Below are 27,791 nucleotides of genomic sequence, written 5' to 3' on the forward strand. Positions count from 1 at the left end.
CTAATTTTTTTTTTTTGTCCCACTAAAGAGCCTTGTAGTGTTGTTCTTTAGTGTTACAGTTCTGTATTTATGTAACCAAAAAGATTGTAGGCCTTGTGGTGTTTTGAACTTCTATTTCTTTACTCATTCAAGTTGTTTCTCAACTCAGAACATGTTACCAATGCTAACATGAATGTGTTTTTTCTCAATACAGCATTACAGTGTTACTGCCATCTATGTACAAAAGACAACTTTACATGTGTGACAGATGGGCTATGTTTTACCTCAGTAACACGAACTGCAGACAAAGTCATACACAATAGTATGTGTATAGCAGAAATTGATCTGATTCCCCGAGACAGGCCGTTTGTTTGTGCCCCCTCTTCCAGAGATGGAGTCATTACTTTGCCTCATTGCTGTGACAGAGACCACTGCAATAAAATTGAACTTCCAATTCCAACACCAGGTAAGGGGTTTTGGCATATTTGATTTATTTTTTTTTTTATTCTTTTTAAACAGAAAATTCTATAAGAGCGGAAGTTTCTGTTTTGAGGTTGTAGGTGAATTTGAAGGCCTAAAGTACACCTTAAAGCCTGCAAATAAAATTTCAAGAGATTTGGAACAAGAAATTTAATCTTCTGGATAGGGATGGTAGGACCAGTTTTGAAGACTTACATGTAAGTTAAATGGGAACTGAGTAAGCACATATTTGCTTTTGTCCTTTGTAATACTTCAATTCTTGAAAAAGTTACTGTGCAAAAGTTTTAACAAATACATTGAAATAATTTGAAGATCACTGTGAAATACAATAAATTTAGTTGCATTAAAAGAAAGAAATAGCTTTGCCGTTTTTTATTTTTACTGTCAGGCCCTACTCCTGGAAAACCAGCCTCTAATCTAGGACCTGTGGAACTGGCTGCTGTCATTGCTGGACCTGTCTGCTTTGTCTGCATTTCACTGATGTTGATTCTATATCTTTGCCATAATCGTACTGTAATTCATCATCGTGTTCCAAGTGAAGAAGATCCCTCACTGGATCGTCCCTTTATATCGGAAGGAACTACTTTAAAGGATTTAATTTATGATATGACAACTTCAGGCTCTGGATCAGGTAATGTCACACTTCTAGTAGTAATTACTCTGTGTTTAAGAGCCTTGTAAGGCACCGTTTTTTTTTTTTATATATTGTCAAATCTACTTAAATATTTGATTAACTGGAGAAATTACTAAATTACTCAAAAAGCTATTTTCCATGTAGATTCATTCAATACCAGGGAAGATTAAATGTATGGAAATAAGTGAAATGGAAGAAACAGTGAGTTGCTGCTACAGTTCCTCATAATTCTGAGAGTAGAGTCTGACATACAGGGAGTATCACAGTCAGCTATTGTAAATGTTTTGTTTCCTCTAGTAAGGCTCAGTCATTTACCTTTTTGCTCAGCACAGCATATCTAAATTACCATCTTCTGTGGTCTTGATGTATGAGATTTTTTTCTTTAGCTTTGAACTGAATATTAATTTATATCTGTAGCTATTGGTATATGAAGAATATTCTGAATTCTGAGTTAATATTTTAGCCACTTCTTTTCTTACAGATGTTTTTCAGTTGTAAATAGCCATTTCTATGTGTATAGAATGGATGTTGGATGCAGACCATGTCTGAAGAATTTCCATCCTTTGAGTTTGTGAATTTTTGCTTTAATTCTGACTTACAGCAGGTCTTGCTCAGGGAAGATGAGGCAGTAGTCTGTTCGCTGCATATAGTCTCTGCTGTTGTAATCCTGACATAGCTGCTTCCGTATTGTGATGATGTGTGTCACAGAAATATGGTTTAATAAGTGTTGGAATGGGATGATGTGTCAGATAAATCATTGTATAAATTAATCTCTGGTCCATGTTAAGGAGCAAGACATCAGATTATGTACAGCAACCTCTTATTGGCCTTCTACTGTATAAAAAGTTTAAATAATTTAATACTGAAAATTATTCCTACTACCTGCAAATGCATGTGCTGGAACATCCATACCCTTTCAGGGTACTTTCTCCAAAGAAATGCTAGTGTTTGGTCCTCAACTGCTGAATTCTTTAATTCCCCAAAATTGGAAGAAATTACAATGACCACCAAGCATCTAGGTTGTATTTATTTCCCAAGGGCAGTAACTGGTAAAACTGTTTAGAGTTGATTGCTGTATCAAGTAAAATCAATGTAACTTGCTGAACATGTTTAGAGTATAGGTCAAAATAACCCATCTTTAGTCATACTTTCATTGAAGAAGATGAGGTTGCACTGTGTGTAGGCAGTTGTTTCAATTGAGAAAGCTTTTTGTGTGTCTGAATAAGATTTGATCATGATAAGGTAAGTTGCTATCTGGTTAGAACTGGACCTTGAGTAGTTTGTGTTTATCTCGATTTTATCATTTACTAGCAGTGATAACTAAATCAATGTAAGTGATTGATAGAACATCCAATGTATTGGGCTAGAACTTGACAAATGCAAATGCTGGACTTGCTCTTCCAGTCTTGTCCTTTCGAGGAGGAGTGTACAGAAGTAAGAGAATATGAAGGAGTCAAAGGTTTACATTTCTTGGAATGAAGGAAGCTGATATATAATTATTACACTATTAGAAGCATAAAACTCTTGCCTTAATGTCTGCAGGTACAGACTTTTCCTAAAAAGGAAACAAATTCTTTTTTTAATTAAACCTTAAAGAGCAGGTGTATGTTCTATATGTATAAGTACTCATCTGCAATGCACTAGCTACTGCCACTTCAGTAAACCCAGGAAAGAAAGCCTTCAAAGCTTTCCCTTGAAGATGTGTTTAGTCATACTTGTTTTAAGGTACTGTCTGGTTGATAGTTCCCTTCTCACTTCTGTAAAGAATCACATTACTTCTACCACTTTCTGCATGGTTGTATTCTCACACTTTTTTAGATCAGTCAGGCCTATGATAATGTTAACTCAGACTTAGTTGTCAATTGGTCTTTCCATTTTCTGTCAGGAGTAGTCATAGAATCATAGAATGGTTTAGGTTGGAAAGGACCTTGAAGATCATAGAGTTCCAACCCCCCTGCCATAGGCAGGGACACCTCCCACTAGACCAGGTTGCCCAAGGCCACGTCCAGCCTGGCCTTGAACACATCCAGGCATGGGGCCTCAATAACCTCTCTAGGCAACCTGTTCCAGTGCCTCACCGCCCTCAAAGTGAAAAACTTTTTCCTAATGTTCAATCTGAACCTGCCCTCTTCCCGTTTAAAGCCATTCCCCCTCATCCTATCGCTACATGCCCTAGTGAAAAGTCCTTCCCCAGCTCTCCTGTAGGCCCCTTTTAGGTACTGGAAGGCCACAATAAGATCTCCCTGGAGCCTTCTCTTCTCCAGGCTGAACAGCCCCAACTCTTTTGGCCTCTCCTCATAGGAGAGGTGCTCCAGCCCTCAGATCATCCTTGTGGCTCTCCTCTGGACACACTCCAGCAGGTCTGTGTCCTTCTTATGTTGGGGACTCCAGAGCTGGATGCAGTACTCCAGGTAGGGTCTCATGAGAGTGGAGTAGAGGGGCAGAATCACCTCCTTTGACCTACTGGCCACACTTTTTCTGATGCAGCCCAGGATACGGTTTGCATTGTGGGCTGCGATCGCACACTGCTGGCTCATGTTGAGCTTCTCGTCAATCAGTACCCCCAGGTCCTTCTCCTCAGGGCTGGTCTCCAGCCATTCCCCACCGAGCCTGTATTTGTGCTTGGGATTGCCCCGACCCAGATGTAAGACCTTGCACTTGGCCTTGTTGAACTGCATGAGGTTGGCTTGGGCCCACCTCTCCAGCCTGTCTAGGTCCCTCTGGATGGCATCCCTCCCTTCCAGCATGTCCATCTTGCCAAACAGCTTGGTATCATCAGCAAACTTGCTGACGGTGCACTCAACCCCACTGTCTCTTTTGCCAACAAAGACGTTGAACAGTACAGGCCCCAGTACCGATCCCTGAGGAATGCCACTCGTCACTGCTCTCCACTTGGACATTGAGCTGTTGACCGCAACTCTTTGAGTGCGACCATCCAGCCAGTTCTTTATCCACCGAGTGGTCCATTTGTCGAATCCATGTCTCTTCAATTTAGAGACCAGGATATCGTGTGGGACAGTGTCAAACGCTTTGCACAAGTCCAAGTAGATGACATCAGTTGGTCTTCCCTTGTCCACTGCCGCTGTAACCCCTTCGTAGAAGGCCACCAAATTTGTCAGGCATGACTGGCCCTTGGTGAAGCCATGCTGGCTGTCACCAATCACCTCCTTGTTTTCTACATGCCTCAGCAGAGTTTCTGGGAGGATCTGCTCCATGATCTTGCCAGGCACAAGTCCTTCACTTTCCCTTCTGGCCTTTTCCCCACGGTGCTTCTGAGCCTCTGTTTGAAAACTCTGGAAGTAATTCTTCAAAATAAGCTCTTGAAAAGCTGGGAATCCCAGTTAGAAGAAATTTAGGATTCTTCCTCCAGAGCAAATGGTTAGAAACTACTGATTCTTCCCTTGCCTATTTGCAAATTACACTTTAAGTAAAAGCAGCATGCCAGGGCATTACTTAGTTTTCAGAGATTCAGGACACTCAAGCTGGTTTAGACTCCCAGAGCACCTACTATAGTATTTAAGCATTGGCTACTGATGGCTGCATCAGAGGAAGAAAGCCAACAAATATGGCTCAATTTGACTTACGCCTAAAGAAAGCTCTTCACTAACTTGTTCTTATGCTTGAAAGGCAGAGTTGTGTTCCCTGTAAAATAAGAAGACTGAATACTTCCATAAGAATGATCTTTTAACTTCAGCTGCAGTGAGTTCCATGTTGTTTAGCTGATCGTAAGACTAGTATTAGCCCTATTTAGTCTTCTGTATTTCCCTTTTATTATGATAGTGGGATAGGAAGTGCTTCAGGTACTTATTTTCTGTATTGGTGGCAGTGTATAATTTGCAATGACTTGTATTACTTTGTCTCAAAATTAGTCAATCAATGATTATATAAATTTGCAGTGCCCTAGCTCTTAAACTGATATTTTTTTGTGTCCTGAAATATGCCTGCAGCAATTGAGTCTCATGGAAATGTGTATTTCAATCCAGACTTTGGTAGAGCGTATTTGAAATTGAGAAGACTGTACATTTATGGAATAAACTGAGGGTAGGAAACAGGGTTACTGAAGGGAGAAAAGTCAGAGCTGCTAGTTAAAATACTGCTTAACCCTGTCATAAACTGAATTGTGTGAAAGGGATGCTGTTGGGGTGAGAGGTTGCAAGAAACGCAGGGATGGAAATGTGCAAAACAGACAAAATAATCCAGACCTAAGATGCACAGTTAAGGAAATATTTGGGCTGGTGACTTAAAGTAAATGTTCTGCTCTTAAATTCATACTGAGGGACCAAAGGAGCTCATAGTCAAATAAAAAGGATTCTACCTGTTTTGTATTATGGTATTCACTGAAGAGAAACACATAAAGCAGAAGTGATCAAAACTTAAAAGTGAGCTTCCTACACAGATCAAAAGGGGAAGTAGGATTCATTTTCTGCAGTGATGAATAGTAAGCTGTTATTAATTATTCAGTCTTGACTTCTGTTAGTATTGCCCTGTTGTTCCATGACAAACGAGACCTGAAACAACTAGAGGCTTGATGAAAGGAATTGATGAAACATCTAAAATAGATCCTTCAGCTGAAGCTGCAGCTTCTAAGAGAAGGGTTTCAAAGTCTCTTGGAGCTGAGAAGTTTCAGATCATGATCTGGAAAAAGTCTCTGGGTATCAACTACATACTGTATAGACAGATTGGGATGCCCAGCTGTTATTCTCCAACTCACAAATGACAAAGTAACTTGTTGCAAGGAAATTGGAAGAACTGCCTAAAACAGGAGGGAGAAGCTTTTGTTAGTATTGGTAGGTGACTTCAAGCAAGAAGTTGAAGTGTTTAGAAATCCAAAGGGTCACAGAAATCAATTTCAAGTTAAGTCAGTTGAAGTGAATGTAAAACTCCTTAAGCTTATCTGCAGTTCATAGAAGCTTGAAGAGAATGAGAATTTTTCATAGTTCATGGGGTTGGTTTATTTTATTACTCTTCAGAGGAAGTCTTCTGGGCAAAGACTTATAAACAAGAACACAGTTCTAGCAGCTGCTTTTGTTGGCTACCTTTAGTGCTTTAGAACTTAATTACTGAATTATCCAAATCGGATACAAACTACTTATGCATTGGACAGTCATTGGTCCAAACTGATCAGAGTACATTTAAGATGTGGAAAAGAAAAAGAATTCTTTTGTTACTCTCAGAAGGGTTGAGGATACTTTGTTGTGATGTATGAAGATGATGATGAAGGCTTCAGGAATAAATTGGATCACTGTGGCTGAGTACAAGATGCCAGATGTTACGAGCTGCTGTTGAGGTTAGCATTGGCTTGAATTTTCTCATCCTCCTTATTAGGAAACTGACTGTCATCTTTCTTTATGCACAGTTAAAAGCAGCTGTACTCCAAGAGCTTTAGGTACAGTTGTGCCCAATGTGTATGTCAAAGACTAATGTAGCTATCTCCAGTGAGCTACTTTTCAGGCAGGAGGAGACTGCTCAGTTGCACCAGGAAGTCCTTATTCAATTCTTATGGATGTGAGATAAATGTGGATTTGAGTCTTCTGGTTTTGTTCATCAGCGTTAGTAAGAGAAAGCATAGTTACAAAAAACAGAAGCAAGTTAAATCTTGTAAATACTATAAAGCTAAGTATAGGAGTAAGGTGGCTAGATCACAGCAGGGTTTGTACTGTGATGTGTTAACATGACAATTGGGGTATTGTAATGTGAAATTGAATCATGTCTGGAAGGTTTAGAGCTTAGTATCTGTTTAGAGGTTAGCTGATATCCTTGGATATCATCTTTTTTAAACAAGAAGGAATATGTGTAAATCGTACAGCAAGTTGAGACCAGTGCATCTGAAACTGAAAATGTACAAATTATTTTCTGAAACAGCTGTAGGAAAAAGAAAATATTAGGTGTATCACCTGCTTCAAGTATACAAAACCAGCTTGTTTTTAACATGTGTCGGTAGATTTTGTAGTAGTACATAAGTGCTAAGGAGGAAGCTTTCTCTGGCCAGCAGAGTCAAATTTTATGTTTTCAGGGTTGAGTTTGGTCCTGTGGTTGTTCTAGGTGGGCCTTTTCTGCATTTCAAAAGTTTGTCCATAAAGAATGCAAGTTAGATTTCAGAGATGTGCTGTGTGCCCAAACTGTAAAGGATCAATTGACCCGAGGACAGATACTACAGCAAAAACTTTAACTTTCTCAGTAGGAATTACTGCACAACCTCATAATGATTAAATCACTGGTATGGTGTCTGGTTTTCCTTTTTTCACGTAGGTATGTTGTCAGCACAGATCATGCAGAAAATTCCTGTAGGGTCCAGAAGTCTTGAGGAATTCCTCTGAACACTGCAGTGTTTTAATTTGCACTCCTCAGACCAAGACACAAATGTGGCAATGATGCAGACCAGATCAGATGTCCTTCTAGTGCTGTTATTAGCAAAGAATGTCCAGAAATGGACAGAAACTAGTTATTTGAGCTGTTAGTTGGGATTTATTTTCTATAGCATAAGGAAATAGACTTTCTTCTATCAGCTTTTGGAACAGCGAATATGGTGTAATAGATTACTTGGTAAAGAGTTTGGTGTAATGGATATAATATATAATACCAAAAGAGCTTATTGTGTGCAGATACCTGGCTGATGCATTCATCCTGCAGTGCAGTATCACTGCAGAATTCTGTGACAAGCCTTGAAGTTACAACAGGAAAGATTTAAGACAAATGAAAACCCACCCTGGCTGGGTAATGCCAGTGCTGCTTGTTTGTTGTATAAACTTACAGAAGTGTGTTATGAGATGCTGTGAGTTGATAGCATGTAGCTCTTCCAGAGCTATAAAACTCTCATGAATGTATGTATTTTCTCAAGTATAATGATAGTGAGGTGCAGAAGAATGGCCTATAAAATGGGAAGCTTGCATTATAAGGATGTCTTTCTATTTTACAGTGGCTTGAGAGTGCTAACAAGGCTACTGGCATACTTGGACATGAGTGTGAACATTTGAAGGTCAATGTTGTTGATAAGGGTAGTTTAGTTTTAATTTAGAAGTGGATGGAATCTAGTGATAAATCAAGTAAAAGAATCAGTAGCAAAAGTGTTCTTGAACTGCTTTGCCAAGAGTGTTATGGGCAGACCCTTTTCTAAAAAAATAATAAAAATAATAAAAAAAAACCTCCACAACCAAAAAAACCCCTCTGTCTTGGTCCTGATTGCTTCATGGTTTGCTGCTTTTTTCATTAAAATAAAACTTTATGAATCAATAACTATCAAAATTCTAAACTGATAGAAACTTTGTGCCTTCTTTTTAACAACTGTAGAGGCAGTTTGTAATAATATTTTTGAATAGTTGTATTCTTGGCCTTTTAGGTTGAAGGCGGCATCTTACCTACATGCTTGTTAGCAGTTCACAACAAGCTTGTTAATATCTTAGAGTTTATTTGCATTCTAAGAGAAATATCTTAATGGAATATGGATCTTATATTTAGCATTTATGGTAAATACTTATTTTGTCAGAATGTTGTTTAAGGTTAATGTTAAATCTTCTCTTTAGGTTTACCTTTACTTGTGCAAAGAACGATTGCAAGAACTATAGTACTTCAAGAAAGCATTGGTAAGGGTCGATTTGGAGAAGTCTGGCGAGGGAAGTGGAGAGGAGAAGAAGTTGCTGTGAAGATCTTCTCTTCAAGAGAGGAACGCTCATGGTTTCGTGAAGCAGAAATCTATCAAACAGTTATGCTACGGCATGAAAACATTCTTGGATTTATAGCTGCAGACAACAAAGGTTAGTAATACTATGAATTCATTTTGCTGATTGTATACTCAGAACAGATGATAAATGGGGGGGGAAATAAAGTTGAGAGGATCCAATTAAGGGTAGCAAAAAATAATTTTGTTACTAGAGCATTTCAGGGCTTGGCAGGCTTTTTATAGGTTTCATGAAGGAAAACATGCTTTGTTTAAATCTTTAAAAAAAATGCATATTTAATGAGGTGTGATTTCTACAAGCAAGTTAAATACTGTGTAGGTTTGTTATCAGAAAGGAGATGCCTTATCTTGTCAGCTCACATATCTGCTGATTATCTGTACTGCCCTAATAGCCTAATAAGATAGATGTGTGGGACCAAGAGAGATCATGTCTAATCCTGTTGTCTTAATATAAAGTAGAAGGTGGAGGATTCATTTTTTAAGGCTGAGATAGGATAAGTTACTCATTTAGAACTCCAGTTAGAAAAGAAATTGGAAAAAGGGAATTAATGATTTATTCCTAGTATTAAAAAAAACTGTGCCTGTTCCCTGAAGGTCTCCTGATAAGCTGTTAAGTATCCACTAAGAGGAATAGTTTAACCACTTTTTCAACTTGATTTATTGCAGTTTCAGTCAGATGAAAGTTTCCTGGGTTTTCCTGCAGTCCAATTTAAGATACGAGAATTTGGCAAAACCAGCAGAAGTTTTGAGTTTCTTACGTTAAGGGGAGCTATAATGTTATGCTGTTTCATTCAGTTATTTTAATTTGAAGTTACATGTTTCACCATAAATGGCCTTTGACTTTTTTGCAAAGAAAGCGTTAACAGAAAATTCTGTCACCTTAGGGAGCAGTCAAGAATCCACACACATCCTGGATTCTTAAAGGGCTCTCAGTTTTGTGGGAAATTCCTAAATGGTTTTAGTGTAGATGAAGTATATATCTAAATAGAGTTCTTTTAAATTATCCATAGATTAATTTCAAGTTTCTAGATCTATATAAATCAGTAGAGTTGGAACAGAACGCAAGAGGCTGTGCAGAACACTCCCCTCCTCCAGGAAAGGGTCAGCTATAGCTAACTTATTCCCAACAGATGTTTGTGCAACTCTTTAACATACAAGAGCTTGCAGATCTGCAGTGTACCAGGCAACATTTTCCTGCAGTTTATTATGCTTACCATTAGAAACTGTCTTACTTCCATGCCTAAAGTTGTATTGGATATTAATAGCACCTGTGAGAGCTTGACTTTGTTCTGGTGGACCTAGTGCAGTATCTGGAGCCTGGGTTTAAAATTTGTAGATCAGTTTTGTTAAGACATAAATGAAAATCCATCTCTGCAGAAGCCTTAGGTACTGTGTCTCACTTAAAAGCGTAAAGGATATATTGCAATACCTTAGCTGTAATTTTTAATGTAATCTATCTGTGGTTAAGCATACCAGTTTCCCATTTTGCCCAAACCCATAGATAGTATGTCCCCAAAATACCCTTGACTGCTGTGCAGAGGGGGTATGAGGAAGGTTTCCTAAATGAGTGGGTTCCTAAAATAACTTCCTGATTGCTGGCTCAATTTCCAGATGCAGTAGGATGAAATTCCATTTGACTTGGTCATCTTTAGGTTCCTTGTAATATAATATAATGTGATATAAAATAGTTTCTTGTTAATATTGTTAATATTCTGTACATACAAAGAAAACAACTCTTATTTGGTAGGTCATGCTGTTATTTGAGACTTTAAGACTCTAGGGCAAGGCTCCTCTGTTTTCATGAGAACTAGTTGGTAATTGGTTTATGAAAAATGGATAAAGATGTGATTTGAAAACACTGCTATTCTTGGCTCTGTTTTCTAACAGCGTTGCTGTTTGAGCAGATGTGGAAAGCTGGATTATTTTTAACCCACCAATGCAGAATCCTCAGTATAACCTTCTGCATCTTCTCACTGAAGAAATTTATACGCACCATTGTCTCTGGGTTAAGCATTCAGAAGTCCTGGATATTCAAGGAGGTTAATACTTCAGCTTTTGTTTAGAATACTTCAGGCCACCTGTATCCCATTAAATGGGAGAACATAGAGGGACCATTAAGGTGGTAGTTCTTACAGTTTAGCAGGTGTGCTATCATGGTACTCTGAGCAAGTGTATCACAACATGATTTTAGAGACCAATGGCTTAAAAACACCTATTTAACAGTTTCATTGTAGATGCTGGAGCTAACTGATAAAGGCTTATTAGGTGCTGGGTGCAAGATGAAGTATTAGTTCACAACAGTAATAGCTGTGGATGATTTCCATCCATTTCTCCATAGGGCAGACTGTTGAATGCATTCAGGAGTTGCTACAGCCTAGCTGGAATGCATGAAGTCATTAGACTGCAAGAATCTGACTGTGTGTCTGAGACCTTGCAGAGATACAAAGAATTACTTGTGCAATCCCAGTTCAGTGCTTCCTGAAAGCTTCAGTGGTCTATGGAGAAGAATTCTCAGGAGTAGGTTCTCGTGTATCCATCACGACTGCTGAGATCTCATATCTCCTGACATGTAGTTTGTAGTGTAAATGCAGCTGGCATCATGCTGTAATGCTCTGTATGAATTAAGTCTCTCTTCTTAACACAACTACATATTTTTTACAACTGCTGGGGAATAGCTGCCTGGCTGTTGTTGTAAAATTGGGGGGTGTGCCTTCAGATAAAAGGGTGTGTGTATAGATTAGAAAGTGTTTACATGCACAGATAGATCATTTAAGTCAGTGGTGTTTGACTCGGTGGAGTCATAAAGCTTGTGACTGAACTGCCTTCACTCCTTGTTCTGCTACTGTTTAGACCTTTCACATGCCTTAATGGCATTTCCCTCCCCCTCTGCTTCCCTACAGCTGTATGGTGTTCAGAAGGCTGAAGGAGCTGGTTCAATATGTCCACTTTCCAATCCCAAAACTTGCTGGGATATAGGTGCTGATGTTAAGCCAGCTTGAAGGCTGAGAAGCAATGAATGATTTTAACTGCAGTTGTGTTCTGTCTGGCTAGCATGATTGTGTTCTGGGAAGGTCTTTACTTAGCTAGGAGTAAATGCTAACTTTCAAATAACTGCTAGGTCAGCGAAACTACTTTCTGGGCCATGTGTTGTCTTGTTTTGAACTATCTATAGATGGCTGGTTTTGGGGTGGTTTTTTGTTTTGTTCTTTCTAACCTAGATACTTACTTGTGAAGTGTATCAGGGACTACTTATCTGCAGTAGCAGAAAAGCAGTGGCAGCAACCTCTGTTTACAGTACTAAAGGTTTCCCTGAATTAGCTGTCTGTAGCCATAACTGTCTGTAGCCACGTTAAAAGTAAGGTGAAGTCTTGTACTGCACACTTTCAGATAACTTTATGCACTAAAATATTTGGGTGTCTACATTCCTTTCCCTTAGTTGAAAGCTACATTTCACTAGGCGAAAGTTCTGTTCAGACTACCTTAAGTGACAAGTAGATCCCCAAGAATGATGTTAGGGAATATACTGCAGAGAAATGAGCAGAATTCTTTCCTTTTTGAGAAAAGTAATATTTGAGCCATTTATTCTTTTTGAAGCTGTGGCTTTAGCCTGAGCAGAAGGAATTTGACTGCAAGATCTAGCTAATCTACACAGTTCACGAGCTTTTCATGAATTTAATGTTTTTCCCAACATCTCCCTGAATATCTAATTTCTAAGAGTTTTCTAGTTATAGATCCCATCTGTATCTGATCTTCTAGCTGCTTTTTTCCTCTTTTTGTGTTGCATTACCTGCATGCCAAAAAAGGGTAATGTATCCCACTCTCTTTGAAACACTTTACTGCATGACACTAGAGAACACATGGAGTTAAGCAGTTCCTTTTTCTTTTAAAGATTCAACTTGGAACATAAGTCTGCAGTTCCAAAACTCTTGTACCAAGCAATACTGTCACACCTTAAAACATAGTATTTGGTTTACAAACAGCCTTGTGTCAAGTCCAAATTTTTGTTTTCCTATTACCAATGTGAAAAAAAGCATTTTTCACTTAAATTAAATCAGTCAATTCAATTTGAATTGAAAATTGATTATATATTTGGTAAAGAAGTTGTTATAAATTCCTTCTTTCAGAGGCAGCTTGTCTAAAATGAGTGTTGGTTGGACTTCACTAATGTTTTTCTCAACTGTAATCAGTCTTTCTAACAACAAATCTGAAACTTTCTCAGAATTTCAAATTGTGTTAGAACTGCAAAAGAAAAACACTTCTGAGTGATTTTGATGGTCCAAAATACTTTTAGGTTTCTTGCAAACAGGTGAAAGAACCATAATTAATCTCTTTACATATGTTCTTTGAAAACTCTTTAAGTTTTGTAATGTTCTTGAACATTCTGAGATTGCTTCAGACTTTTGGTCACGGTGTGTATATGGACTAAATTAGGTTATGGTGTCATGGAAGGCGTGCTACTGTATGTAATTACTACAGAATGTAGTTATTTTTTATTACCTGATAATGTAGTTCCTGTGATTTAAAACTTCATGGCAGATGCTGTTTACTGTGCAGACAAAAATACTCAGGGTCAGGTTAATTATTACTTTGTAATAATTAACTGCTGTCAACAGTATAAGAAGACTTAAGTTCATTGTAACATGTTCTTCTTAGATCACTAAATGAATGTGTAGCTTGTCAAATATAGCAAGGTAAAGAAAATGTAGGTCACATCTAGTAGCTGGACATTGTACTTATTGCTGTATTTCAGCTTGTCTGTAATTAATATTATTCATGTAAGCTTGGATGTAATGCTATTGCTTCTTAAAATATGGTTGGAGGGCCGCGTTGTGGAGGGCTACAGTAGGAAAGGATCATGACTCTCTTCAGAATGCATAGTAAGTCCATCTTTATATTTTCTTCTTCAGAAGGAAGGTAAAAACAGACTTAAAGACTTGCAGGTAATAAATAAGACAAGACTGAAGTAGAAGGATGTGTAATCAGCAGCACATTCTCTTCTTAGGTGGGCACCTAGAGTTAAGGGGGGGGGGCTATGCAAAACCAGTATAATCTTGATTCAAAGCAATGATAATTCTTTAGAAACTATGTGACATCTTTAAGTTCTGTTTAAACACAATAGGTCTGGTACACTAGTTAAAATAGATTACTAATTTCCCTACTTATTGTTGTCTAGTGTAGACACCTGCTGAGGTATCCCATTCATATGAAACGTAAGAAATCAAATACAGCATCAAGCAATGAGTGTCTATATGTGTTAATACCCAGTAGAGGATTGTTTCGGGCAATGTAGGGTCATAACTGGTGAAGCAGTAGAATAAAACTGAGTGAAGAGAATATTCTGAACTGATTAAGTTAGTTTATTTTGAATTTCTACAGCTTTTTGGAGCTCTTTGATGATATATATTTGACAGCACCTTTTATATGCCTGTGAACACATAACCTGTTTCTGATGGTTCTGTAAAACTGGTGCAGTGATGCTAATACTGTTGAATTGACTTTTCAGAGACCATAATTCTCTTTGGAAAAAGTCACATTTAATAGTATGCTGAGCTCTAAGAGTTCATGCTTGGATATGTGAAGTAGCAGAAGACGCAGCAGTCCGAACTATAAAATAATTGAAGATTTAAAAAAACAAAACAAAAAAAAAACAAACCACAACCTATTTCCTTAAAAAAAAAAAAAAAAAAAAAAAAAAAACCAAAAACAAAGCTTAGGTAGGAGTCACTTCTGTGGGCATATTATAAGAAGCTTCCCACTGTAACAGTGGCTTTCTAACAGTCCTTTACAGGTTAGAGCATTTGACTGCTTTATTTTGCCTGTTTGAATTAACAACTTAGTTGAGACTATTCTGTGAACGTAGCAATGCAGAATTCTCTGTCTATTATGAGAATTGTTTGGATGTAGATTAGACTTTTATTTCCCTACTCTGAAGCATTTGGTGGCATATTAATTATTTTTTTCAAATTATTTTTAATGGCATCACTGGCCTCCCTAGAAACACCCAACTAGAAGGGATGCCGCAAAGTTTTCCCACCCCCACCCAAGTGCTTATTTAAAGATATACTTATATAAAGGGAGTTTGTCAATCTGTAGATCAGGCGTTTTGGACCTCTGACTTTTCTGGGCCAAGCATGCTTCAGTACATTTATGATAGGAACTAACTTCTGAATTCAGTTCTTCCTATTCTTCATATTTATTTCTTGAGTATGCATTTTGATAATTTATAGGGACTACCGCATAATGATATCTTTTTTGGCTGCTGCTGAGTTTTCTCACTTGTTAGGGAATATTGGCTGTATAATTCAGGATAGAAGTCCAACTGAAATCTTTATTGGGATAACTAGTCTTTTAAAGAGATTAAAGACTCTTCTACAAGAGTAGTTAGCTATAAAAACACTTCTCTGATCTGCCATGTGAGAGTTGCTTTTATAACAATGAAATTTGGAAAACCTATTTGGTGGCAGGATTGTTAATTTCTGGGTGTATTTCTACTTAAGTTAAAAAAAAAAAAACCTCCCCCCCTCTCCCGATTGGAATTCCTTTAATAGTCTTCTCTCTGTGGCTTAAACGTCAAGATATTTTGTGTCAGCTGGTTTAATAATGTGAACAATTTAACTTTACCTGCCATTTGTATGCCTTGCGATATCTGCAAATGTATTATGGCCTGTTTGGTTCTTAATAGTTCAGTGAAAGATCATACAGCAAACTGGTTTTCTCATCTCCTTATGTTTTTCATTCTCCTTACCTTGTGCTTCCTGGAAACCTCAATTTTGACCAGCAACTTAGAGGTCACCAGAGGTGGGATTTGATTTTGTTTTTGAAGGAGTAAGTCCAATTGCTGCTTGCAAGCCGCTACTCCAAGAGGAAAAATCCATCCAGACTTTGTAAATTGTCTCCCAGGCTAAGGCCAGATAGCTTATGGGAAGACCAAAAGAGTTATGGGGCAAAGCCTGTGTCCTGCTTGAAAGACGCTTATTTTTTTATGGGTAGCCTGGACAATAGCATACTAGACCAGTAGTGACAGAATTTTGCATTGTGCATTCAGCACTGTTTCCCCCCAAGCAGAAAACTTAGGGGAAGGCAGGTCCTGCCTAATAACCTGAATAGGTCCCTTTGGAATCATAGTGACTTCTGCTTTCTATGGTTTGTCTTTTAGTTTATATAAAAGAATATTCACTAAACTGTTCACAAAGTCTTGCGTGATAGTCCTAGTCCTTACAGAGGCATTTAAATGTTGTGGGGTAGAAATGACAATTTAAGAGTCTAACTGGCTGAGGTTACTTGCAAAACATAATTTGTACTTTATAAGCATTGAATAAAATGTATAATATGGTTTGCTTGTCTTTTGTGTGTGTATGTGGGGCATTCATACCAGTGTTTGTTTTGCAGACAATGGTACATGGACTCAGCTGTGGTTGGTGTCAGACTATCATGAGCATGGATCGCTCTTTGATTACCTGAACAGGTATACAGTAACAGTGGAAGGAATGATAAAATTAGCTTTGTCCACTGCCAGTGGTCTTGCTCATCTTCACATGGAAATTGTTGGCACACAAGGTAATCTTACAACTATTCAGCCTGGCATGTGGATAATACTGGATTTATTTAAAATTACACATATGTAGCAATTTTTACTATAATTCTCTTAATTAGAACATTCAACCTTTTCAGGGTGCAGTTGCTTTGTGCACAGCTATTTACTTATGTGATGAGAAGGCAGCTGAATTCAGCATGGATACCCAATTTAATCCCTTGTGGAGCTGAGTGAATTGAAAATTGTCTGTTTGGGACCTGTGATAATTTCTGAACTAATAGCACTTCTTAATTTGAAGGGTGTTTTACCTTGCTTTCTATGGCATATCCAGGTTTTGTGATGTAACAATCCTTCCTACAAAACACCTATTAAAAGGCACTAAGTAATGGTCCCTCTAGTATCATCTTAACTTTGACTTGAGACAGCACTATGGGTCTATTTCCAGAGAACTTAGAAACTTTTTTGTGGCAAGTAGTATGTGTACACAATAGATGCTTGTAGGAAGAGGGAAAGGAGCAGTAGAGTAGACACCTAACGTGCTTTTCTGGACAGCCAGCCAGTCCATAATGAATGATTTCAGGAGTTACCTTAATGCACATAAAACAGCAGAACTAGAAGGAATTCTGTAACTTCAAACAAAATCAGCACCAGGCTTAGAGCAATAGCAATTATGTTTTTCACAGATGTGTTATTTCTGGGATGGTGTTTTTTTTTTTCCCTTACAGGCAAACCAGCGATTGCCCACAGAGATTTGAAATCAAAAAATATATTGGTAAAAAAGAATGGAACATGCTGCATTGCAGACTTAGGATTGGCAGTTAGGCACGATTCAGCTACAGACACAATTGATATTGCCCCAAACCACAGAGTGGGAACAAAAAGGTAAAACCATTAACATGATGCGTTGGGCCACTTTATAATAAAAATGCTTGTTTTTTCTTGTCCCATATAAAAGATTTTTGTGGGTACACACACAAGCTGCAGGAAAATGTAAATAATGGCAGGTAGAGTTCCTGGGTACTTCCTTGCCAGCTTTAAACTATAGGTGCTTTAAAAGTATATTGAATCTTGGCATCTGTTACTAGCATGTGTAAAACAGCAAAAACCTGCAAAATATTGTAAGGCACAAGTATTTATTAAAACAATTAGGAGACTTTGTGAATGACAATTTTAAAGACTTCACTCCTGTAGCTTTTTTCTTTCTGATTTGTGTTGCATGGAAATGTTGCTTGCAGCCCAATCTGGAGTGTAAGACAGGATATTGACAGTCAAAGTAAAATGCTGGATTTTTTTCCAGTGTGAAGCCTATGCGATAGAGCATACAAGGTGCAGAGTTGTGGACGTGGGCTTTTGTGGGATCATATTTTGAGAGAAATACAAGAATTTAAAACATCAGTCATCTTTGTTATCTAATACATAGATAGAATTATCAATGGATGAGTCAGTATATTCCCTTTCTTTTAAAGGCCTACTTCTGAATTTGGAAATACAGATTTTCTTGTCCTCTAAAGAACTCAGAGCTGTTCAACTCATCAACAGAAGTGCAATTAAACTTATTGGCTGTAATTTATCATTGCTGGAGTTTCAGACAATAGTAACTGGAAGCTGTTCAGAAGAGATTCATTTCCTTTAGTAATCTGTGCAGCCATACAGAGATAGCAGCACTAACAGTGAACCACAGCAACAAAGTTGTGTGATGTTGGCAACTCTTTGTCCTTTTGGTGCCTGCAGGTTCAGCGGTATGTCAAACTGAAGTTTGTTGTGGAGAAGTGTGTGGAAGCCCAGTAGTTCAGGGCTGTACGTGATTAACTTCAGCATATACTCTAGCAGTGTTGCAGAAAATTCTGTGTTTATGTTGCCCAACCTCCAATCTGTACATAAAAAATACTAGGTTTATCTCTCTCTTTAGTGAGTGATACTGCGGGGGAGTGGGGTGTGTGTGACTGGGATTTCACAATGAATTAGGATGCCCCTTTAGCTGTGGCTTTTTGGAAGAAAAAAAATTTTTTTTACGGCTCTGTGACAAAAGCTTTCAGAACATTTACTGAAAATTTACTGACAAGTCTGTTGCTGAAATTACATTGTTCTAAAGCTCTGTTGTACTAGTCCTTTGCCAACTTTAAAAATACCACACAAATGGTCAGATGAGATTCACTTTTTGAACTACTACTAGATTACAATATTGTTCCTTCTTAAAATCTCCCGTAGTCATTGGTAGTAAAACAGCAGACTACTTTGGAATTTGTCATTGCAAACTTAGCTGTGTGCAAGGTGCATACTACATGTGACTTAGTCTTTTCTACTGCACCTACATGCAAAGAAAAAATGATGTGCAAATCAGTTACTCTTGGTCTAGTCTTTGGAGAAAGCATCTTTTCAGCTGTATCTATAGATCACACTTACACGATCTCTTCTTGCATAGGTGCTACTAAATTGGTTGTTCATCTGCCCGAACAACAGTAAAGCTGTAGCAGCTGTCTTGCTTGCTGCAGGGGGCAGCAGCAGGATGAAGTTTGTTTCCCACTTTAAAGACATTAGTCACTTCTACCCCTCTGAAAATTGTTCATTCTCATAAAATTCTTGGTCCCCTCTTCTTCCCTCTTGTGCATTCTTCATTAAGTAACTCTGCACCTTTGGTTAATTTTTCATAATAAAGCTCAGATCTTACCTGTTCAATGACAATTTTAACTCCCATTGTTTGCCTCTGCTGGTACCTCTTCTGCACATGGAAGCTCTCTGTGCAAGTTCAGGGAGATTTGTCAAAGCTTCTATTTTTCTAATGATTGTCTGTTGTGAAAAATGTATGGTCTAGGGAGCGAGCAAGACTCACTCTTGGGTGATGATCTAGGTGCTGAATCAGACTGATTATCCTTCTCTCTGACTCAATGAATCTTTATTTCTTTTCTGTTCAGAGGCTTAGTTTTACCAGACGGTGTCAACTGTGTGCTCAGCCTGCAGCATAAAGCAGGGAATGTGAGCTTTAAACTGAGAAGGAAATAGAATCCCTCTCACACTCCCTGAGGCAAGTTTTAAAAAAAAAAAAAAAAAAAAAAAAAAAAAAAAAAAGACTAATTCTTCTTTCTTTTTTTTTTTTTTTGAGAAATGTGGCCCAACTGTTATGTTTGGTAGTTGAAAAGGGCTGTGTTTAAAAGAAGTTTGGCTGTGAATTCCACCTTAACGCGGGTGCTTTTCTGCAGTTTACTTAAATGCAATATGAGCAGAATGCCTGTGGAGAACAGGCTTGGTGAAGGGACATGTCACACTCAACATGTTGTGTACAGCTCCTGTTTGGTAACACCAGGCTCCCTATATGCTGTACAAGAAATCTAGGCAACTAATACAGAGCTGTTGGACTAAAAGGGGTGGGGAAGAGGTCAGCGGGCACCCAAAGTTTGGCAAGACCATGTTCAACATAATTGTAAACTGCTTTGTATACTTATCCTTTCATTCTTGAAGGGTACTGAGCTGCTGACCTTGTTCAGAGGTCAAAGTCTACGTAGAGTAGTTCTGTCCAGAACCTAAAATTCTGTTTCTGACAAGCAGTGCATTTCCAATATATAAGCTGACAAGGAGATGCATGTTTTTCTCCCTTCTGTCTGATAGCCATGAAATGGCTAATCTGCTAACTGCACTAGATGACCTACTTGCCTTTCGCCTCTCTTGTTCCAGCAATAATCTCTCAGACTTTTTGAGCAGTCAGTCACCATTTTGAGTTATGGAAGCTAAAGCCAATCTAGATGCATTGATGGAGGATCATGGTAAGAGGTCAATTTACCAATAAATTCAATGGAAGTTACATTTCATGGGGGGGATTTTTTTTCTTTTGAGGGGGTCAGTTCAGCTCCATTGCCACATTCAGGCCTTTCCTGTTAAAACCATTGTCCTTAGGATGATTTACAGAAACTGAGGTGATCTCCTTTACTGCTTGTATAAGTGATTCTGGCTGACAGTCTTGCAGTTGTGGTTGGGTTTTTTGGTTTGGTGCTTTTCCAGCTCCGTCACTCTTCTCATCCCCATGTGATCTTAAGATAGATCAAATATTCTTTTACAGACCCAAAGCTGATAACTATACTGTCAAGTACTTGAAGTAGCCTAAGAAGATTATACAATAACACAAAATCCTTGGAAAGCATTAAAACACCCACCACAATCTTGCATTCTTGATTAAAAAGTTTTTCATACGGGTGGTCCAGAATAATTTGAGCCTTGCCCGTATCAACGATTATGACATATGTAAGCTTAAGACTCTGCTTCCATTTAATAAATACTGTCAAAGTAAACCTCTTTAGACAGTTGTCCTACTTGTGCTGTGTTATCACTTGTGGGGAATTTATATGCCTGTAACAGTGCTTAGGAGAAATTTCATGTCAGCAACCCTTGTTGAAGTTCAGGACTACTGGTTGTGGTTTTGCTCTTTTGTTGATAGCCCTTGCTTCCTTGTATGTATGTCATTTCCATAAGACACAGTAGTGCTGAAAGAGTTATGAAAGATCTGATAGTCCTGAAATTTATTTTAAGTAGCATGTGTTGTATTCTGCCTACCATCCCTGGTACTAGGAAAAGATAATCCTAGTATTATGTTGATTAAATGAAATTGTGCATAGGCTTCTGCGGCTGCTTCAGAGGTTGAGCTATGGCATAGATTACTGGTGTGGAATACAGTATCAGGCATATTTCTTTTTTTACCAGTTAACTGTTCTCCAAAGCCCTGGTGTTACTCTTTGCCTGCTTCATTAATATGTCAGCTTGAGCTTGATGGGGCAGTGATGCGGAGAAACACTCTAAACTCTGTTAAACATTACATATTAGACTTAGCTGCCAGAGCTATACCAGATTGAGAGCGCAATACTACAACAGATGTTGACTGATACAGCAAATACCATTCATTCTTTCCAGCAGCCAGCGGGGTTGCTGCTGTCAGTAACTCTCACAATGCGATCCACACTGACATTTTGCTTGATGTTACCACTTTAGGCCTAGTCACTAAACAAGGTAACAATCACTTGGATGCCATGCCAGTTTTCAGTCCCTGTTTCTCAGCTGAAAGTCTATCACAGATTTTTCTAGCACAGGAGATGTTGATAAAGTAAACTTTTCTTGTGAGCACAGTTGTTAATGTGTAACCCAAATAGGATTTAATATTAAAAAAAAAAAAAAAAAAAAGCCTGGCACATCTGTATGACGAAGAGTCAGTCACTGCAGTGGTAGGGAGGCTTTTTTCCTGAGGAATCATTTAACAGTGCTGCTTTTTTAGCCAGCCTTTCATGTCTCTTCTCTCTAGTCATGCTAGGGGATAAGTGGCTGCTATATCTTGGCAGATTCCAGGAGCTGGGGCTTCCTCTTGCCTGGCCTCTGGAGCCCAGCCTGATGTGTCCAAAGGGCTGGGGCTCTATCCATCCTAGGCCTGTGGATGTGCCTGCTGTTTTCTTACTTGGGATTCAACCAGTACTGAGGCTGGGCATACAGTGACACATACAATACTGACAGGGCTGATTACACAGGTTGCTATACACTATGCGCTGTCTTCAATACCCACGTAAAACACTCTTAGAACTTGTATAAAATATAAGTATAGATGGCCAAGTCTACTTCCTTCTCTTCAGCTGATCGGGATTGAACTTCATTAGTGAAAACACACACACCCTTCTGTAGCCTCACAAGGCCATGCATATTTATTTATGAATCCCTTAAGTATCAGTACAACCCTCAGTGTGTCTAGTCCCCTTCTCTGTGCTCCGCACACTCACTAGCTCATACTGACCATGGTCTCGTACTCACCAGCTGTGCTGGGTTAATGCACAGTAGCACACCTATATACATGTATTCCCTTGCATACCAGTGCAAGCTCTCCCCCCTGTCAAACGTACCTGCCTGGGCTACCTATTTGCTGGCTAGACCAGCTTGAAGTTTGCTAGTGAGTTACACCCATGCACACCTGCCATGCAGGTTTGGGGAAAATACAAACCTTCTAGTCCACCCTAGCAGCTGGCATCCAGGCATATAGCCCTTAAGACCTGTGATTCCCACTCCAGTTGCTGGTGCTGAGAGGCCCTTACTCTGCTTCTCCAATCCCAGTTATCCCCTGTAGCTGGTACCTGTAAGCACATGACTCTGAAGCCTATGACCCATGGTCCCACTTCAGTGGCTGAAGCAGAGACCCTCATTTGCTCCAGTTGCTGGCCTAGAATTCATTTATGCTGGTTCCCCCCATGGTAGCTCCATATACATCCTAAGACCTGTGGACATGTTCTTCTAGGATCTGCAGTTCCCCTTCTAGCTGTTGATGCCCAGATCCCCCCTCTTCTTTCCAGTTGCTGGCATCTCGGGCCCAAGGGCAACTTCATCCCTGGTCTGACTGCAGTTGCTAGCCCTGAATTCGCTCATGCCTGCCTCCAGTTGCTGACATGTAGTCCTTAGAGCACATGTGCACATGAGGTTGAGAGTGAGATTGCATAGAAAGATAGTCAGGATTTAATGAGAAGGTAGGACACACTGCAGTGAGCTGGTGCAGGGTTTGGTCAGGCAAACATAGTGACTGGCAACTGTTTATGCAACCCGACCCTTTGATATCCTTTTCTCTCTGTTGCCCTGCTTCTGTTCTTCCCAGTTACCCTTCTCCTAAACATTCCTTGATAAGCATTACATAATCCCACAGGCCTCGCTTGAATGTCCACAATCCTCGTGTTCCTTTTGTTTCCCTCTTACTAGCAGTTACAGTGTCCAAACTGGCCTTCTCTAAAGCTATGCCTGGAGTTTCTGAACAGCCCATCAATTAGCAGCTGGAGACTTTTGGTCTTTGTCTTTGTTATCTTGTGTCTGTCAGGTTTATGGCTCTACGTGTTTATCGTTTCATGTTTTACTTATTCCCCCTATTACTTTGATTGTTCCTCTCAGTTTACTACTTATCCCCTTTGCACTGAAAGGTCTTTGATTGGATAACCTTAATGAAGCAGATTTTCCTGTGTCTCCTTTTCCTCATAAATATTTAAATTTTGTTTTGAGCTGATCAGTGGCACTGAACTTTCTCTACAGCATTTATGAAATAAAATGTTTTCTTTTTTTTATTGCAAATAGGTACATGGCACCTGAGGTTCTAGATGATTCCATAAATATGAAACATTTTGAGTCATTCAAACGAGCAGACATCTATGCAATGGGATTAGTGTTTTGGGAAATAGCTCGGCGATGTTCAATTGGTGGTATGTGGCAATCTTTACAAAATTGGACATGCTAAGGAGTTATAAGTAACTTGCAGAACCTGAATAAATTTGAGTAAACAGTTTGGTCTAAAAACAGTGCAAGGTAATAGCCAGTATGTCTCAGACTTTCTAACTGTTAATCCTGTAAATGATGACTAGTTTATTCAACCTCTTTGTAAATCAACGATCCATACCTGTTGAAGAAAATATAAAATGAAATATTTTTTTCTAAAACCTTTACATAGAGGGGAGAAAAGAGTGAAGTTAAATGTCCTTGAGAGCAAGGAGCAAACAGAGGGCTAGCTATAATGTGTTCAGATAACACCCATACATTATTGAAAATAAAACATGCTATTATAAATCATGCTTCCAAGAAGTGCGTCTTTAGTATAACATATGAAGGATTTGACATAGCTTCCATCTTTTCCAAATACATAAATCTCAAAATTAAAAATTCTTCAAGGGTAACGTAAATACTTCTAAGGTATGGTTAAGGATTCTTTTTTAATGTATTTATCAGTCATTGTAATGTCACTTTTAAAAATGAAAACCAAAAAAGAAAATGGTAGGGTACTGATAAGGAACACAGTAAAAAGTGAAAAATATGTAATTTAGCGTTAACTAAAATAAAGTTATTTTCAATCTATTACAGGAATCCATGAAGATTATCAGTTGCCATACTATGACCTCGTTCCTTCAGATCCTTCTGTTGAAGAAATGAGGAAAGTTGTGTGTGAGCAGAAGTTAAGGCCCAACATTCCAAACAGATGGCAGAGCTGTGAGGTATTAACTGACCTTGCTAAAGCTGCTTTAATGGACACTAGAGCTTTTATTGATTTCAGTGGCTTAAAAATTGTGCTTGTTGTTGAAGGGAGAAGGGCTGCTTCTAGGAGAATTTAATTGCATTCTGACCATTTAGGCTTTATTGAATGTTACTGATACTTGGTTGTGCATTAATATTTAATGTAACTTATAGATAACCCTGCATGGAGCATTCTAGGATCCCTTCCTGTGAAACATAAGTGATGGTAATGTAAATCAAAGCTAGTCTGATTTAAACAGTTATACAGGAAACATCATTGCAAATAAATTGTGCAACTGGGGGCTGTACTGTGTTTGGCTGGAATTGAGTTTACTTTCTTCATAGTGGCCTGTATGGTGCTGCATTTTGGATTTGTGACCAAAACAGTTCAATAGCATGCCGATGTTTTAGCTATTGCTGAAAAGTGTACCGCTAAGTAGGCGGGGGGTGGGGCTGAGAGAAAACGCAACTGAGACAGCTGACCTGAGTTGATCAGAGGGATATCGCATACCATGCAATGTCATGCTCAGCAATAAAAGTGGAGGGGGAGGAGTTTTCCGGGGGTTGCTGTTGCTCAGGGACTGGCTGGGTATCAATCAGATGGTGGTAAGCAATTGGTTTTGTGTCACTTGTTTGTCTTTGTTTTGGCTTGGTTTTCCCCTTCAACTATTGAGCTGTCTTTACCTCAACCCACACATTTTCTCACTTTTGCCCTCCTGATTCTCTCACCCATCACACTGTGGGCGAGTGAGCAAGTGGCTGTGTGGGGCTTAGCTGCCTACTGGGATTAACCGACAACAAGAGTAAAGATACGTGAGCTGATCGAGTGTGTGATAACCAGCCTAGTTACAAAACAATTATCTCTTTCAAGAAGTGGACTAATCATAGAATGGTTTAGGTTGGAAAAGATCTTGAAGATCATCGAGTTCCAACCACCCTGCCATAGGCAGGGACACCTGCCACTAGACCAGGTTGCCCAAGGCCACGTCCAGCCTGGCCTTGAACACATCCAGGCACGGGGCCTCAACAACCTCTCTGGGCAACCTGTTCCAGTGCCTTACCACCCTCAAAGTGAAAAACTTCTTCCTAATGTTCAATCTGAACCTGCCCTCTTCCCGTTTAAAGCCATTCCCCCTCATCCTATCGCTACATGCCCTAGTGAAAAGTCCTTCCCCAGCTCTCCTGTAGGCCCCCTTTAGGTACTGGAAGGCCGCAATAAGATCTCCCTGGAGCCTTCTCTTCTCCAGGCTGAACAGCCCCAACTCTTTTGGCCTCTCCTCATAGGAGAGGTGCTCCAGCCCTCAGATCATCCTCGTGGCTCTAAAACCGAACCTTGCTAGTTTCAGCTCAGTACAGTTTCTGAAACTTGTTAGTTTCAGCTCAGTACTCTGCCAGCACAGCAGTACTGCTTGTTGGGAGACAAATTATATTCTTCAACAGTGCTCTGCTGCCTCAAGTCAATGCTCAATTGGAACTCACTTACTCAACAGTCTTTGCCCTGTCATTGAGTAGCAAAAGAATATCCTACAGACTTGCCAAAATAGTAAGTGCTTTTAGGAATTTTCATCTAAAACCGTGGTGGTCTTTGTACTTTGTGTGTCTCAGAACTTGTACTGTATGCACTTACTGAAGGATGAACACAGTTATTAGGAAGCTGAGGCTCTAGTAAGTTAAAGACTTAGAACCGAAGTATGCACGTAGTGACCGCTCCTAACTATGCCTCTGTAGAAGTGCTTACATCATTCTAGGGTAAAATCATTATGCTGGTAGTCACTGCATGGGCAGTAGTATGCATACCAGTGAGCTCTTGCCTTTCCAGCCAGCTTTGTTCATATTGTTTGCACTAGGAACCCAACTAAGGCTAGAACCACTGCCTTCTGATTCAGAGCTTAGGAGAATAGCTGTGGTAGCCTACAGTAAGAGTAAGAGATCGATGATATATGGTGTACTTTAGATGGAAGAGGGAACTGTTTTGTGGCACGTGTGAAATGAATACATGGGTGAAGGCCTGAGATAAGAGATGAGGCAAGAGGACCAAGTAGGAGAGAAGGGTGATGATCCACACCAACAGACTGTAGAGTTGTTTTTCAAATGCTGCCGATCCGGTCCTGCAGACTTACTTTACAGCTCCATGTAATACAGCTTTGAGTGTAAAACCTTGGAACATAGAGCTATTACTTTTTCATCTTCAGTTTTTGTTATTTGCATTGTTACTTGTGTAGTAGTGTTCACAGATTTCGAAGAATGGATGTTTGAAGGATAAAAAGGCTTCAAAAATTTTCAGAGTCATTACAGACCTTCAATTTGAGGAAGACAGCAGATAAACTTCTAAACTGCTATACATTGAACTAACTCCTTAAAAAGCAATTTATGAGTAAAGGAAGTGACTGAGTATGTTCCCAGCTACACAGTAGTTCTGTGCTAATACAAAGTACCTCCTAATTTATTACTGCTTTTCAACCGGAGATACAATAAAAAAGAGTATATTTTTGTCTAATGCAAAAATTCAGAAAACAGTCACAGAGAAGCTACTAATTTTTCATTAAAATATCTTTGCATGGACTGAAATTCTACTGAAAAATACTAGTTCTGCTTTACAATATTTTAAAGAATTTTATTTTTCTGTAAATAAAGTAAGACTGAGTTTTATGCAACACTCTTCCATGCAGCTGTAGTACTAGTAATAGACTTCAAAAATGCATGAAGAAGCTAATGCAGGGCAGAGGTTACATGGGCTACATTGGAACAGCAGTACAATTAATTTCTCGTCTTTCCTTTGCAGGCATTACGAGTAATGGCAAAAATTATGCGGGAATGCTGGTATGCCAATGGAGCTGCTAGGCTAACAGCTTTGCGCATTAAGAAAACATTATCGCAACTTAGTCAACAGGAGGGGATAAAGATGTAATCCTGGATTTGCTACCGAAGAATACTGTAAAAATCCATATCTGCACCAGTGGCATGTTAAGAAGGTTAATTGTTCTACCTCACTGGGAGAACAGAAGGATATTGCTGCCTTTTAGTACTTCATAGGAACATCACTTATTAGGATTTTTGTGGACATGCTAAACAGTTGTGTTGGGTCCTTTCTGTGCACTATGAACCTCTTTCCCAGGTTACTTACAAAACATTGTGTAGTCTAGTTTAATTTTTATTAACCTATAATTTTTTATTTGCAAAGTTGATAGCTGGTCTTAACTTCTAGTTAACTGTGCTACAAACAGGAGGTCACTTTTAAAATGGAACTGGTTCACTATATCCTAGAGTGTATTGATGGCTCTTTAAGCAACTTTATTCCTGGCTGGTACATTGACTATTCTGAACCACTGTCACAGTTCTTTGATTCAGATTGTGAATGTACTGTTGGAGTATACTTTGCTAGCTATTAAGGTAGTATAGCATTTGGACTCTTACCTTGATTTGCAAATTGACCTCATTCAGTTCTGGGAACATAATTTATGCAACTATACTTTATACATGATTACTGG

The 27,791-nt window shown here is 38.9% G+C and overlaps 1 protein-coding gene across 4 annotated transcripts; it reads left to right on the forward strand.

Moving 5' to 3' along the window:
* Nucleotides 1-202: 202 nt before the first annotated feature.
* On the forward strand, nt 203-27,364 carry TGFBR1 (transforming growth factor beta receptor 1). 4 transcript variants are annotated; one of them, XM_082479182.1, is made up of 8 exons: nt 203-445; nt 848-1,090; nt 8,614-8,844; nt 16,158-16,325; nt 17,028-17,184; nt 23,377-23,501; nt 24,154-24,284; nt 27,086-27,364. In XM_082479182.1, the coding sequence occupies exons 1-8, from the start codon at nt 304-306 to the stop codon at nt 27,209-27,211; spliced, it is 1,323 nt and encodes a 440-aa protein (XP_082335308.1). In that variant the 5' UTR covers nt 203-303; the 3' UTR covers nt 27,212-27,364. The 4 variants fall into 4 exon arrangements, with proteins under 4 accessions (XP_082335308.1, XP_082335309.1, XP_082335311.1 ...); XM_082479183.1 differs by having other exon boundaries at nt 869-1,090; XM_082479185.1 differs by lacking the exon at nt 8,614-8,844 and having other exon boundaries at nt 869-1,090.
* The last annotated feature ends 427 nt before the right edge of the window (nt 27,365-27,791 follow it).

Source organism: Vanellus vanellus (genome assembly GCF_965231255.1).
Source record: "Vanellus vanellus genome assembly, chromosome: 2".
In the NCBI taxonomy this organism is placed as follows: Eukaryota; Metazoa; Chordata; class Aves; order Charadriiformes; family Charadriidae; genus Vanellus; species Vanellus vanellus.